Below are 16,547 nucleotides of genomic sequence, written 5' to 3' on the forward strand. Positions count from 1 at the left end.
GCAACTTTAACCCTTAAATGCCCAATCGGGGTCACTATGGGACCCCAGACATACATTTTTGGCTATAATATCTTTATTTGAAACATTTGGCAACCGCGCAATCAGGTATTTGTGTGGACGTGTTTCCTACGTTTTCTGTTAGTATACCACGAACATTCGTGAGGTGCAGTGGTCTGTAAGAGAGATTTAGATAAGTGGGGTCTCGCTGTGACCCCGATTGGGCATTTAGAGGCACCAGAATATTTTTATTATTTTTAACATTTTTCGTCAGTTTACTTTGAAAAATGGACCGTAAGAGAATGAAAATGACAATAAGCGACCAAGAACATGAAAAAATTATCCGAAATATAGAAGAAGTGATATCAGACTCCGATTTCGACTATGAGATTACCGACGAATCAGATAGCGAAGAGCAAGATGTTTTTGAGGAAAATGTTTCGGAAACTGAGGACAATTTAGAAGTCAACAGTGACGAGGAATCAGATGCAGAACCTACCGAAGTGGACGATAATATTAGTGAGGTTAGTGGTCCAACATACACATCCAAATCTGGAATGCAGTGGAATAGCCTACCTTTCGTGAGATCCAAGAGGCAACAAAAAAATATTATTAATGTACATCCAGGCTTAACAAACTATAGTAAAAATTCCAACACATTTTTAGACTATTTCAATTTATTTTTGACCGAAGAGATGAAGAATGTCATATGCCTTCATACTAATGAAGAAGCTGTTAGGCGTTATCAAGAGTGGAACGAAAAACATCCGAATAACAAAAAAGAGTGGACGGTACTTACCAACAATGAACTGGATAGCTTTTTAGGAGCACTTATCAAAGCTGGTGCTTTAAGGTGTGGGAAAGAATCGACACGAGAGATATGGTCTACAGACACCTCAATACGCCGGTCATTTTTTACAGCCGCATTCGCTAGGAACCGATTTGAAGAATTATCGAGTTTCTTGAGGTTTGATGACAAAGTGACCAGGGTGGAGCGGAAGGAACAGGATAAGTTAGCGGCGATACGAGTAATTTGGGACATGTTCGTCTCTAACTGTGACAAAGCCTTTGAACCATACGAACATATAACCGTTGACGAACAGTTAGTGAGTTTTAGAGGAAAGTGTCCTTTTAGACAATATATAAAATCAAAACCTTGCCGCTATGGGATAAAAATTTGGGCTGCCGCGGATGTTAAAACATCTTATTTATCAAAACTTCAGGTGTACCTTGGAAAACTACCAGGTGGTAGAATAGAGAAAAATCAGGGATTTCGTGTTGTGAAAGATCTGGTGGAACCATATCATGGCAGTTGGAGAGGAATTACAACTGACAACTTTTTTACCAGTGTTCCTCTTGCTCAATATCTTTTATCTAAAAACCTTACTTTACTTGGGACCGTCCGCAAAAATAAACCTGATACACCACCACAACTAAGTTTGACAAAAAGACCTGCGGAGTCGTCAATATTTGCTTTTACTAAAGAATTAGCTATGGTTTCGTACATACCTAAAATACACAGGATGGTACATCTTCTTTCAAGTCAACACGATAGTGATATAATTTGTCAAGACTCTCAAAACAAACCCTTGATGATTTTAGACTATAATAATACCAAGGGTGGTGTTGATAATGCCGACAAACTGATTAGGGAATATTCCTGTAAAAGAAGAACTGCTCGTTGGCCATTCAGGCTCTTTATGAATATTATAGACATATGTGCACTAAATGCCTATATTTTATACATTGAAAAAAATCCTGATTGGAAGAAAAATAATTTTTCACGAAGACGTATTTTCCTGTTAAAATTAGGGGCTGAGCTTGCTCGAAACAACATGGAAAAAAGAGCGAAATATATAAAACATAAAGCCTATGTAAAATCTGCTCTAAAAGATTGTGGCATACCAATGGTAAACCCAACTACCGAAGTTGCAACTCAATCCGTCCATTCAGCTAAGAAACGTGCTCGTTGTTACCAGTGTCCGCGAAACTGTGACAGAAAAGTGAATACCGTTGGCTCTTTTTGCAAAAAATTTATATGCCAGGTACACAGAAAAGAAGAAAAAACTATTGTATGTAAAAATTGCAACTAAAAGTTATATGCTTATATTATTATTTAATTTTAATTTTGTTCGAATTGAAAATAATTTGTTTCTAGAAAAGCCGTTAATTTTGTATGAAAAATAAATAAAAATTATTCAAATATGCTTAAAATTATTTTTAACCGTGTTTTCCTTTTAGTCAGTGCTAAATGACGTTACTAAATTGAAAATTTTAGTGGGGTCCCTAGGAGACCCCACATGGGCATTTATGGTTATTTTCATATCACGGGCATTTAAGGGTTAAAATCATAAATGGGGACCTCCATTTTGGGAACCTCCATTTTTTATTGCAGATTTGGATTTAAATAAGTTACTTTATAAGAAACATTTTTTTCGAATTGTTGGTAGATGATGAATAAAAGTTACTTAATTTTGCAGAAACAAACCAAATCTATTTTCAATTTGTTTGATTCGATGTAAATCTCGTTAAATATTCGACCGTCCCGCTTCTTTTGGCACACCCTATGTACAGCTTCTGTAATCCGTAATAAAGTCACTAAGTAAGTACCAACAAAAAACACTATATTATTTCGCAAAAAAATCAAAGATTTTAATTAAAAGCACACTGCGAAATAATGGAAGGTAAGTTATGAAAGCTAAGTATAAAAGATAGAATTATATTGGTATATTAGATAGATTATAAAAATAATAAATTGTTTATAGTAGGCACGTAATTTCGTTGGAAAATTTACGGGAACAAGAGCGAGTAAGACACTAGCGCCAGTGAGTGACCATTGTGGTATTTTACTGTGAAATGTAGGGAAACTAGAGTTAGATATTATTCAGAAAGATTGTTCTTAAGAGTTGGAAGCAAATTTTAAAGTCTCAAACTCTAACAATATAGAAGGAACTTGGATATAAAGAAATAAAAAGGAAAAAAGAATGGTACAAAGCAACAATTAGACTAGTAATCACATATGGTGCTGAAGTAATGTATTAGATACAGAAAGATGAAGAAAGATTAAGGATCTTAGAGAGAAAAATCATTCGTAGAATAGGAGGCCCACTAAACTTAGGTAATAATGAATTTAGAAAACTAATGAACCATGAAATAACAGAGCTTTTGAAAGGACAAAAAATCATTAAATTTATCAAGGCACAGAGACATGTATGGGACATCTAGAAAGGAGAAATCCAGAAGCAGTTATCAAGAAAATTGCTAAATGGAGATCAGTATCAGGCAGACCACGAGAAAAACCAAAGACGAGATGGGAGAACCAGATAATTGCGGACCTTAATAAGATGGGAGATAAACCTAAAGAAAACTGAATATCTAACAACAGAGAATACAGAAATAAAACAGCTGGAAATAGACGAAGGTAAACAAATTAAAGGAACAGGCAAGTATAAGTATTTAGGTTTCATAATATCAAACAAAGGAACAACGGAGGAAGATATAAAAAATAGACTAGGACAAACAAGAGACTGCATACGAAAATTGAACCCGGTACTATGGGATAAGAACATCAGCATGAAAACAAAGAAAAAATATATAATACCACGACAAGAAGTATCCTCACTTATGGGTGTGAAAATTGGACAATAAATAAGAAAACCAAAAACAAAATAAGAGCAACAGAGATGGAATTCCTAAGGAGAAGCTGCAGAGTAACAAAAAGAGATAGAATAAATATCATGGCGATTAAGAGGAGAATGGGAATGAACTCCGACATAATAGACTACATCGAACAGAAGAGGTTAACCTGGTACGGACATGTCAGAAGAGCAGACCAAAATCGGTGGATAAATAGAATAACAGAGTGGAGCCCGATAGGAAGAAGAAAGAAAGGCAGACTCCGAAGATCTTTCAGAGATGAAGTTCACGAAGCAATGAGTAGAAGAAAACTACAGGAAGGGGACTGGCTAAACAGGAAAAATTGGAGAAAACGCGTGAGTGAAGGAATACAGTGAAAACTGTGGAAATCCTTGTATATATATAATAAGATGGGAGTTAGAAATTGGAAAACCATAAGCAAAAACAGGAAAAAATGAAGATATATTGTAGAAGACGCCAAGTCACACAACCAATTGTAAAACCAAAATGTTAATGCGGACTGGTTCCCCGGGACAAATAAGTCGGAAGAGCCCTAAGAAGGCGGCAATCACTCCGCTAGGAGTTAAGTAGATAGCCGTATACATTTTGTATATTGTTCTGGTTATAGGTTCAATTAAGTGCAGTTCTGTTTGTTTGAATTTGCCACAATCCTTTCTCTTTTGTCTAGAAGAAGATTTTTCTTCTATAATCTTGTAGCAGGTTGGTTTGAGCACTCTGGTCAAAAAGGATGTTTCTACAATTGCCTCTCATTTAGATAATTTAGAACACAGTCCTTCATACACATGTTTCAGCATACGTTTGGCATCATCAGAGAGGTATTGAACATGTCGCTTACGTTTTACTACACAGCTTTGTAAATCTTCCAATTGATTAGAGAGTTCCACTGGCTCTTTACCTGCAGAATCATTATCACACCGCGGACGCCACATTTGAAAAGTATCTTCGTTAAATGGGAGAAGAAGTCTAGAACTTGCAGTTCACTATTTGAATTTAACTGAACGCTGTAGTAGTTATGGTTACACCAAAAATATTTATTTAAAATAATAATTTAAATATAAATATTATATAACAAAATTTGGTTTAAATAATTGTTTTTGTTTTGTGGAAAATTTTAGAACAATTAATATTATCTTCCTTAATAGTCAATATAATTACCTTTAATTATTTCTACTTATTTTTTGTAATGTTGATCTTATTTAAATAGAAAATATTTTAAGCGTGACATCAACCTTGAATATCATATACACAATTGATCAGAAATCTTGCAACCACCGTAAAGGTTATGAAAAATGTAGGTCAATGAATTTACCAAAAAAAAAAAAAATAATAATAAACTTAAAGATTCAAACTAAAAGTCACTGATTAAATATTGTTGTAATTAGTATTTCTAATTAAACTAACTGCAATTAACTTCACTTTTTAGTGTTAACTTCACCTTACGTTAAAGTCTGGTCCGAAATAGCTTGTATCTTTGTTCATTACGCATTATATGACCAAGGTACTCCAGTTTCCGAAGTTTTTGATCATACACATATTAACTTACAATATTAAAGTTGTAAATTAATACAACATGGTCTATAAGAAAATAAATTTTTGTGACAAAAGTGTATAAAATAATTTGTTTGAAAACTGCTAGAGATAGGTATGAGAAATACTAATACAGATGTTCTTCTAAAATAGTGAATCACATAGAGGGTCGACGTGAAAAAAAGGAATTAGGTGAAAATTTAGGATGCCTGTTTTATACCAATTTTGACAGAACCCTGCATAATGAAAAAGGCAACTTTATACTGTAAACGATAATGCTGTATGTGGTAAATTAAAGAAGTAAACTGGTAATAAGAAATTAAATTTTTTACTCAAATAACATTAGATGAATATATATATATATATATATATATATATATATATATATATATATACAGTGACTCACACCTTAAATGATGCAGTAGCTTTTGGGTTAAGCTAATAAAACAGGCTTGGGTCAGTGGCTCAATATTCATTAGAAAAAAATTACATACTGAAATTAAATTACTACAAGTCTTTTAAAATAGTATAAGCTATTTTTTGGGCTTTAAATGTACCATACTAAAATAACAATAAATATTTAATTATTTTATGTATGAATTTGATGTTACAGCTCAAATTAGTCAAACTTTAAAACAAGAAAATTAATACAGAAAACAAACTACGCATTAAAAAATAATTTTGTAGGTCTTCCGTCATTATCAATTACAGATTGCAGTCATCTAGGCATTGATTCGACCAACTTTTCTAGTGTACTCTGCGGAAATTGTGTCCCAGGCTTCAATAATTTTTACTTTCAATTTATTTCTATTTGATATTGGGGCACTATTTACTTTATTTTTTAATGTCAACCACAAATTTTCAATAACATTCAAATCTAGTGACTGGGCTGGTGTTTTAATGACATTTCGGCAATTATAAAGCAACCAAGTACAAACCCGATATGACGTGTGTTTTGGATAGTTGTCCTGATAAAACCGGTAATGGTTATTAATACCTAATTTTTGAGCCCTAGCGGCGAGATGCTGCCTTAGTATATCCAAGTACATGTATTTGTTCATACTCCCTTCAATAAAACGTATACCTACTCCTGCAGATGACACACCCCCACATCATCGCTCTACCTCCACCGTGCTTTGCCGTAGCTTTCATATTTTTTACTTTTAGTCCTCCATTCGGCTTTCTCCACACCGATATTTTTCCATCAGCAAGTGTTACTGAATTCCAAAAGTTCAAATCTTTGCTCGCTAGCGAACACGAATCTAATATGCCTATTTCTTTGGCTAATAAAAGGTTTATTTCTACTAGTTCGACCATGTAGCTTATTCTTTCGTAATATCCCTAATAATTTCGGGGTTACATTGTTTTCCAAACTATCTTTTCACATCCTCTCTCAATTTTGGTGCACTTTTTGTAGGATTATTTGCTATTTCTCTGACAACAAATCCATATTTCTCCTCACGTTCGGTAACAATCTTATTTTGAGCTAACCGATTTATTTTCAACTCTCTTATTATTTTGGTAACCTTCAATAATGTGCTAAACTGTTGAAAATTTATTTACCAATTTGGATATGTCTCTTTGGCTATATCCACTTGTGTGGTGAGTAATAATTAAATTTCTTTCACTAATCGTAGTTCGGTGAATCATTCTTAAATAATTTTGTTATTTGCCGATTAAATACTTTGAAATGTAATCAAACTTTTGTGTGACATCAAAATCATACATAAAATAATTAAATAGTTAATGTTATTTAAGTATGGTATATTTTAAACCCAAAATATAGCTTACGCTATTTTAGAAAAATTTTAGTAATTTAATTTCAGTATGTAATTTTTTCCTGGTAAATATTGAGAAACTGACACAAGCTAGTTTTATTTAGTAGCGACTGCATCATTTAAGCTGGTTGGATAATATTGGTTGGAAATGGGATCCGCCAGAGAGATCCATTCACATACTTCTTTTCAATATATTCATTGACGAACTTTGTCGGTTTCAATTTATTAATTAAGGGGTATTAAAATTATAATGTATTGAATAGATCATTAGTAGTACTTTGGAGTATAGATCTGCCCCGAAAGAGCTAAAGTAATATACTTAACACGAAAGTGATAGGTGAATAAAGATAAAAGGGGCTTTTTGTCTAAAACCAAAATAAAAGAACTAGAAGAACACATAAAACATTAAAGAAATATTCTCTATTAAAAAATTGAATTTTACGTTTAATTTTAAAATTCGTTTTGACGATTTACAATTCATACAAACTTCATATACAAATTAAATTTTAATGTAAATATTCGATTGGTCCCACTCAAAACGTTAAAGTTCGTTTTGTTAAATGCTTTAATTCTAAAATCAAGTCCGACACAGTTGCCAGAGATTTATGGTCGTAATTTGTGATATTTTTAATATCCTATAGTATATTACAAGTGAGGGGAATAAGAAAGGTTTTATTTTGTTGTAAAGTTTGTTGAAAAATTAACAATCATAAATTTGTATTGTTTACGCAATAAAATGTTTATAAGGAAAGTAACAGCTGGCAATACCACATTTTTAATTTGGTACATTGCCCTATCGTGAATTCAGATAACACCACCTTTCCGTTGGTTTTATTTACACTACTACGAGAGATAAATTTATTTTTAAATATATATATATATATATATATATATGTATATATATATATATATATATATATATATATATATATATATATATATATACATATATATGCGAGTTGTTTGTGACCGGTTAATACAGTAAAATTTGAAATGATTTGTGAGGTTGCGGCGAGAAGGCCTTTTGACCGCAACCTTACAAATCTTTGGTAGGTACCTATCTTCTATTATATATACATATATATCTAACCAACATACTTATTTGGAAAAAATGTAGGTAATGGTATTACCCATGCTTTGAAAATATGTGGAATTCTACAGGGTGATTAATAACTACGAGTTAAAGAAAACATAGAAATGTTTAAATGGGACACTCTATATATTTTTTCATATTTATATTCCTCTCATAATTTTTGTTCTTATAATATTGGGCTCTGCATTACTATACAGAGTATTAAACAAGTTATGACCATATTTATTTCAAAATCCCTATTAAATTAATACCATGTATATAAAGAAGTAATGCACAAACAATTATTTAATTTATATAATAAAGTATTTTTTAGAAATATTGTATCTATAATACTCTTTCATTTTTATATAGCATTCCCTATACCTAAACTCATTATTTTCCGAGATATTTAGTTTTCTTCAAATTTCGGGAATACATTCAATTTTCGTAAGTAGAAATAAATATTGAGTATTGAGTGATAATATAACAAAGTTATTTTTAATCAATAAGTAACTAACAAAACATATAAACAATAATATTAATATGTAATAAATTTAACAATAATTGTGATATTAAGGAAGTAAGTCTAAAGTAAATGTTCAAAATGTCCACCTTCAGCGTCTATACAAGTTTGTAACCGATATTCAAATGACCGAGCCACATTTCTTAATATTTGTAAGTCAATTTTATTAAAAGCTTTTATTATTCTATTTTTCATATCATCTGGCGTTGTTGGAGGCTTCTGGTGTACATGAAAAAAACAATTTTGGAGAATTCCGTTGATTGCGGTGGCCAAACAGTTGGTCCACCTCTGCCTATCCACCTCTCATGGAAGTAATTATTTAGATGATTGTGAATAGGAGCATTGTGGTGAACTGGAGCACCGTCGTGTAAAAACCACATTCGTTATCAAATATTAAGCTGTACATTTTGCAGTAGTATTGGCAAATGATTATTTAGAAAATCCAGATATATGGCACCATTCATACGACCGTCAAAAAAATTGTGGGCCAATCACATAATCGCCAACAATCGTCCCATTGTTGTGAAATCTAGTCTCATCTCCAAAAAGCAGAAAATCGAAAAAAAAAATCGCTCTCCTTGCATTTGCTGTTGAGACCATTGATAAAAGGGTAATTTGCGTTGATAATCATCGACTGTCAATTCTTGATATAACTGTATGCGGTAAAGATGCAGTTTATGTTTACGAAGGATTTTTGAAGCCGAAGTTTAACTAATGTCATGTTGACGTCAAATTTCACGTACTGCTATGGGGATCTTTAATAGTAGCTATCAGTATATTATATTTATTTTCTTCACTTAGAACAGTTTTGGTTCTCTCATTTTTTTTTTCATATACAACTGACCCAGTTCGAACAAAATGATCTATTAATTTTTCAAAAGCTCTTGCGTTTGGCTTCCTCCATTCAGGATATCGCTCGTGATATATTCTGGATGCAAGTACATAAGTAATTTCTCGAACTGTCTCCTAATACCCAGATGATATATGTTAACGATCACTTGAAACGCTTTTCGAAAGAAATGAAACATCATTTTTACGGTCTGCACAAGGAAATATGGCGCTTCATAAGAGGTCAAAGAACGAAGGTAAAGCAACTAATAAACTAAGCAGTCAAAACACATAGAACACGATACGTGGATTGACTAACTAAAAAAGCTCTATGCAGAGGAAGAACAAACTACGCTAGAACAGGAAACACCAGAAAATACCACTAATATAGGAAGTTCGGAAATACTTAAAAACATTAAGACAAGAAAAGCAGCAGCTAAAGACGGGATACCAAAAACCAAAATTAAAACTTACAACCAAAATTTTAAAAGTGCTAATAAATCAGAGGATAAATTCAATAGATGAACAACGGGTTTTTATAGTGGAAGATCCTGTTTTGATGCAATATTGGTTATAAAGTCAATTACTGAGAAATCACTAGAGTATAATAGACCAGCATTTCTGTGTCTGATTGACCTAAAAAAGCGTTTAACAGAGTAAGACTCAAATATGTAATCCATCTTCTGTATCATAGAGAAGTTTTCCTAAATATCATAAAAACTCATAAAAGCGTTAAGAAAAGAAGAGGATACAGAATGGGAAACAAAGAAATAAAAATACTCTGTAACGCAGACGACGCAATATTGACAGCCCAAGATGAAGATAGTCTGGAAGGACTGGTCCACAGATTTAACATAAGATCAAAAGAATTTAATATGACAATCTGATCTTAGAAAACTAAAACAATAGTAGTCAGAGCACACAACATCCGAAGACATACAAATCCGACGAGGAGTGAGACAGGGTTGCGTCTTATCACCGCTACTCTTTAATTTGTATTCGGAGTCTATATTCAGAGAAGCATTAGACGAGGTCCAAGGCGGAATTAAGATTAACGGAATCAGCATAGACAACATAAGATACGCTGATGATACCGTCTTAATATCAAGCAACGCACAAGAACTACAAAATATAATAAATGCGGTAGTTCACCACAGCGAAATGTTCGGTTTACATCTAAACGTTTCCAAAACTAAAACTTTAGTATTTTCAAAGACACCAATAAACGTACAGGTGTATGCCAAGGGTCAAATAATAGAACAGGTAAATTCCATAAAATATTTGGGAACAAATATCAATAGTCAGTGTAATCCAAAAAAAGAAATCCTATCAAGAATCGAACAAGCAAGGAAAACATTCATGAGCATTAAAACATTTTTTACAAGATCAGACCTTAATATTGTTCTGAAGCTATTTTCTTGTGGCATTTTAAATTAATTTATATTTAAATGGGAATAAGCCACAATTAAAGGTTAAAATACGTTTATTGACGTTTCAATTTCCACTTCGGAAATCGTTCTCAAAATACAAACATTAGTAAATTAAATAAATTTTGTTTTTTGTTACTTAGTGAAAAAATTCTTCTAATAGTTTAATTTTATCTGACTCATCTATATTAAACTAAATGCACGATCAAATACTTACCATGTCGGGATAGTATTATGAGGTTTTTTTCCTGGTTTTTCCCTCATAATTTACTATGGAATCACTAACAGGAGAATTTTACTGTCATCATGGCATGTATTTGTCTTTTTAAAGACGAATTACATGTTATGATCTTTTCTTACGGATATTCTCAAGTTAAAGTTGATTTCATGTAATCGAATGAACTATCTTATAAGTAAAGTCGTCCCAGGAACGCAACTCAACAATATTGGCAATATCATTTTAAAGTCTTCTACTTTAAAATGTATAAGGTATGTCTGAATTGTCAATATAGATGAGTCAGATAAAATTAAACTATTAGAAGAATTATTTCACTAAGTAACAAAAAACAAAATTTATTTAATTTACTAATGTTTGTATTTTGAGAACGATTTCCGAAGTGGAAATTGAAACGTCAATAAACGTATTTTAACCTTTAATTGTGGCTTATTCCCATTTAAATATAAATTAGATCAGACCTTAGTCTACAGCTTAGAATCCGAATGATCAGATGTTACGTTTTTTCTGTCTTACTGTATGGCTGTGAAAGTTGGACAATGGACTCTGAAATAGAAAAAAGAAGAGATGCCTTTGAGATGTATATATACAGACGAATGTTGAGGATTCCATGGGTACAAAGAGTTACTAATGTTGAGGTACTTCGTCGCATGTGTAAACAAAAAGAATTACTAAGAATAATCAAAGAGAGGAAAATGCAATACTTGGGTCATGTGCTGAGAGGCGAAAGATATTAATTACTTCAAGTTATACTGGAAGGAAAAGTACAGGGCAAAAGATTAGTAGGAAGACGCCAGAACTCGTGGTTGAAAGACCTGAGGAGATGGTTCGACCGCTCATCCGCAGAGATCTTTCGCGCAGCAGTTTCCAAAACTACAATTGCCATTTAGATCGCCAACCTTCGAAAGGAGACGGCGCAATGAGAAGAAGAAGTAGTCAGTAAAGAACCAACCAGATGTTAAATAAAAATTGATGGCATCAGTATTATTAAACAAGTATTAAAAATAAAATACCTGAGAATTACATTGTCTAGCTATGGAGACCTGGACAAAGAGGTGAGAGATCAAGTACAAAAAGCAAATAAACTGGCAGAATGCCTTAATAACACTATATGGCCAAACAGACACATTAACACTGAGATGAAGTCAAGAAATTATAAAGCTATTGTAAGACCAATAATGACATATGCCTCAGAAACAAGACCCGAGACAGCCACAACGCAAAGGCTACTGGAAACGGCAGAGATGAGAGTACTGAAAAGAATTACAGGAAATACACTGAGAGATCGAAAGAAAAGTCAAGACAATGAATGGACACAAAATAGAAAAAACACTGGAATAACAACATAAGCTGAATGGAGGAGACCCGTATCGTCAAAATAGCAAGAGATAAGTAACCAATCGGCAGCAGAAGTATCGGACACCGCGCCAAAAATGGAGTGACAATCTTCCATAGAGGTATTAATCCGCCAATGAACAAGCAGAATTGCTTATAAAGAGGAAGAAAAAGAAGGAGAACAAGTAAGATTAAAAGTGAATAAATACCGGCGCAGATGTTGCGACATGCGCCAAGAAATTGCCTTATGAATGTGGTATGCTTAGTGGCAAGAAATATTGATGAAATAAGTATTAAACCAGGAGAGAGCCATAAAATACAAATAAAAGGTATTTATTTGTATAATTTACAATGTCTCCAATGCTCGCAGATTGTGTGGTAGTTAAAGAATGCCAATAAAAGAACTTAAACTAACTCTTTAGTTAATTACGACAAATACTCAATGTTTATACCAGATCTCTGTATATCTTATCATTTACTGGATATAAAAAATATTCAATTTATATTTTATTATGAGCATTTTTTTAACACAGCATTTTTTAGATTTTGGAAATGCTATTTGATAATTTCCACTTGTAAATTAATTGAAATTGAAATTGAATTGAAATTGAAATACACGTGTAAATTAGTTTATTTTAGTTGAGTAGTATTGACAACTTACATTATAAATAGCTTAATTATTTATTACTAAAACACATATAAAACTTTATTTACAACTATTTTATTATGTTTTTTTTTTATTTTGAAGACCATCACTCACTTACCTTATTTCGCACATTACTAAACTTCCCAAAAATACACAACAAACCACTAAATGTACATTTTTCATGATAACAGATGATGAATAACAACAATATATTTTATATAGATATCACGTTTGTCTCTGAATAAGAAAAGTTAATTTTTTGCCAACACTTCCACCTAAGATTGAGCAATGCTAACTCCCGGCTTCTTATAGTTGGTTATCACGGTCGTCATAAAAATTATATTGAACTGATTAGTCTGGGAGCCTGATATGTATTTTTATTGTTTTAACATTATTCACATTTCTTTATGACACGTAGTTACTACGCTTATTACAATTGTTAATACAGTTAGTCATTAAATTAAATTTGTTTTTGGTATTATGTTTGACAACAATAAGTTGATTGTTTTAAAAATATATTAAATAAATATCACAAGTTTTAGTACTCATGTACAAAAACCTATTAAATAAAATCGCTTTTCAGTAAAATAACACAGGGAAACTAGTATCTGATTTTTTTGTTCAAACGTTATTGATCTACTCATTCAACACCAACCCATGCATCTCCTAGTGGCTAGATATATGTAACTGTAGCTCAGCTACAATATGTACAATAGTGCATATACCTAAACTATGTTATGTTCATGTACAAATGAATAAACAAAAATTAGATATCTCAAAAAAATTTCCATTAGATATTATAAGATAAAAGAACAGGACAAGAAGAAGTTGTAAACAAATATGGATAAAGACATAAGAAGAAAGACTAAGAGGACAACATTTTTTAGTAATCGGGTAAATGGCTTGAACTCTAAATACTAGAACATTTTGACCTAAAGAGTTCTATATAGAAAAATGTAAGTTTATATTATTAGTATGTAGTTTTAAATCATTAATCGTCGATCCAATGAAGTGGTGATATGGTTCTCAAGCATTATGAACCATGCACGTATTTTTTAATTCCGAGGACACGAATACCTCTAATTTCTTAATATTCACGACTAAGTTTATGGCGTGTTTCATTATCATTATCTTTGCCTTTATTTCCATGCAAGGTGAACTTCCCTAATAACATTACTCTATAATAAGTTTCTATCTTAGGTCATAACAATAGCAATCCCCTTCACAGGCATATTTTGCATAAGCGTGCATCACCAGATCTTCTTTCATATTCCTTTCCTACCCCTTACAGAAATTTGCATCACAGCAATGCACCTTTAGAGTTCCAGTAATACATTTTGTCACATACATTCATTTTTGTACATTGTTTCTTTGAGCAGTATTCGTTTTTACGATTGGTAGGACACTAACCTTGCCAATCATCCTCCACTTATTATCCGGGCTTGGGACCGGCTGTGGTAACTACTCAAACCACCCCACAATCTCCACATGCAGTGTTTGAAATATCAAAAAAGAAAACACCGTGGTTTAGAGGGGAAGTGAAGACAAAATGTAAAGAAAAGTTTTTACAATACAGAACACAACAAACACAACAGGCGTATAACCACTATAAACGAATCAGAAATGAAACGAATACTTTAGTTAGACAAATAAAAGGAACACTTGCAGAACTTCTGAAAAAAGGCGAAACACGACTTCTACGAAACAAAAAAAGAAATATAAAGAATGATCAAAGGACAAAGAAAAGAGATGAACGAACTAATAAAAATGAAACACATTTAAAAGGAAACATGGGTAGACTACTTTCCATCCCTATTTGCTAAAGGTGATGATAATGAACCACCAATACCAGCGGTGACGACAAACGAAGAAATACATATTAGGGAGGAAGAGGTAATAGAAGCATTAAGGAAATTAAAAAATTGAAAATCACCAGGAGAGGACAGAATACCGAACAAACTCCTAAAGTACGGGGAACCAGATCTGACCAAACAGCTATTAAGCATCCTAATAACTTTCTTTAAAAGGGAGACAAATCAGACCCGGAAAATTACGGAGCAATTAATTTATTAAACACAACAATAAAATTAATAAGCAAAGTGATAACAAATACACTGAATAAAATTATAACACTAACAGAAGAACAATAAGGTTTTAGGTCGGAAATATCATGCACCCACGCTATATTTATAATGAGGCAAGTGCAAGAGAAATCATTAGAATACAACAAACCGGCATATCTATGTTTCGTGAATCTTAAGAAGGCAGTTGACCGGGTTAAATTAAAGGACGTTGTCCACTTATTGTACGCAAGATAGATACTTCTAGGAATAATCAAAATGATCGAAAATATCTAACAAAACAATACAACAAAATTAAAAGTAGAAGAAGAACTAACCGACCCTATTAAAGCTGGAAATGGGATAAGACAGGGAGATTACCTGAGTCCTCTATTGTTCAACCTGATTATCGATAAAATAATAAAAAAAGTAAGAACTAAAAAAGGATACCAAATGGGAGAAAAACAACTTAAAATAATCTGATATGTAGACGACGCAATACTACTCTTTCAAAGTAAAGATGATTTACAACGTATACTGCACCAATTTAATATAATCGCCAAAAAATTGAACTTGTTAATTTCACCAAAAAAGACAAAATGCATGGTTATAACAGCAAATTTACTAAGTTGTAAATTGGAACTGAAAAGTCAGATAATAAAACATGTAATGGAGTTTAAATATCTAGATATCATTGATGGATTCGACCGTTACTTGATGGAAATTCATTTTATGTAACAATAAAACACTGAAAAATTTGTTTCCAAAAATTTCCACCAAATTTATTATAAAACCTTATCACTACAGTTGTTTAGGCAGAGTGCCTTTTTCAAGTGATCTATTTTTGGCATGCGTTTACACTTTATAGTCTTTAGTGAAATAGGTTGAGGAGGGGAGACCTGTTTGTCTCAAGTTGGTCATTCAGAATTATATCTGTGATTTTTAATTTGTTAATTTCCATAGATTCTAACAAAGATAGCTGAATGCCTTTATTTTAAATAGGAAGGTGAAGATTCACCTTCTAGATCATAATCATTCCTTTAATGACGAATTTAAAATTTTTCACATTCAAAATAAAGGCCTTAAGCTATCTTTGATAGAATCTATAGAAATTAACAAATTAAAAAACACAGATATAATTCTGAATGTCCAACTTGAGACAAACAGTTCTCCCTTCCTCAACCTATTTCATTAAAGACTATAAAGTGTAAACGCATGCCAAAAATAGATCACTTGAGGAAGGCACTCTGCCGAAACAGCTGTAGTGATAAGTTTTTATAATATATTTTGTAGAAATTTTTGAAAATTTCAGTGTTTTATTGTTACATCTAGACATCACATTATTTAGCTACGGAAAGATCGAAACTGAAGTGGAAGATCAAGTGGAGCAAACAGAGCCGCAGGTTGCCTGAATGAAACAATATGGAGAAATAAAAATATTGGAAAAGAAATGGAAGACAGA

The 16,547-nt window shown here is 32.2% G+C and overlaps 1 protein-coding gene across 2 annotated transcripts in view; it reads right to left on the minus strand.

The window, feature by feature from the left end:
• The window catches only part of LOC140437228 (pH-sensitive chloride channel 2-like), a 117,225-nt gene extending 103,858 nt beyond the window's left edge, over positions 1–13,367 (minus strand). Inside the window, exon 1 of one of the 2 annotated variants that reach the window (XM_072526608.1) lies at positions 13,144–13,367. In XM_072526608.1, the coding sequence (XP_072382709.1) occupies positions 13,144–13,208 (65 nt within the window). In that variant the 5' untranslated portion in view covers positions 13,209–13,367. The remainder of the gene's footprint in view (positions 1–13,143) is intronic. The other variant, XM_072526609.1, reaches the window with a different exon arrangement.
• Between the last annotated feature and the right edge of the window lie 3,180 nt (positions 13,368–16,547).

This window comes from Diabrotica undecimpunctata, chromosome 3 (genome assembly GCF_040954645.1).
Source record: "Diabrotica undecimpunctata isolate CICGRU chromosome 3, icDiaUnde3, whole genome shotgun sequence".
Taxonomy (NCBI): domain Eukaryota; kingdom Metazoa; phylum Arthropoda; class Insecta; order Coleoptera; family Chrysomelidae; genus Diabrotica; species Diabrotica undecimpunctata.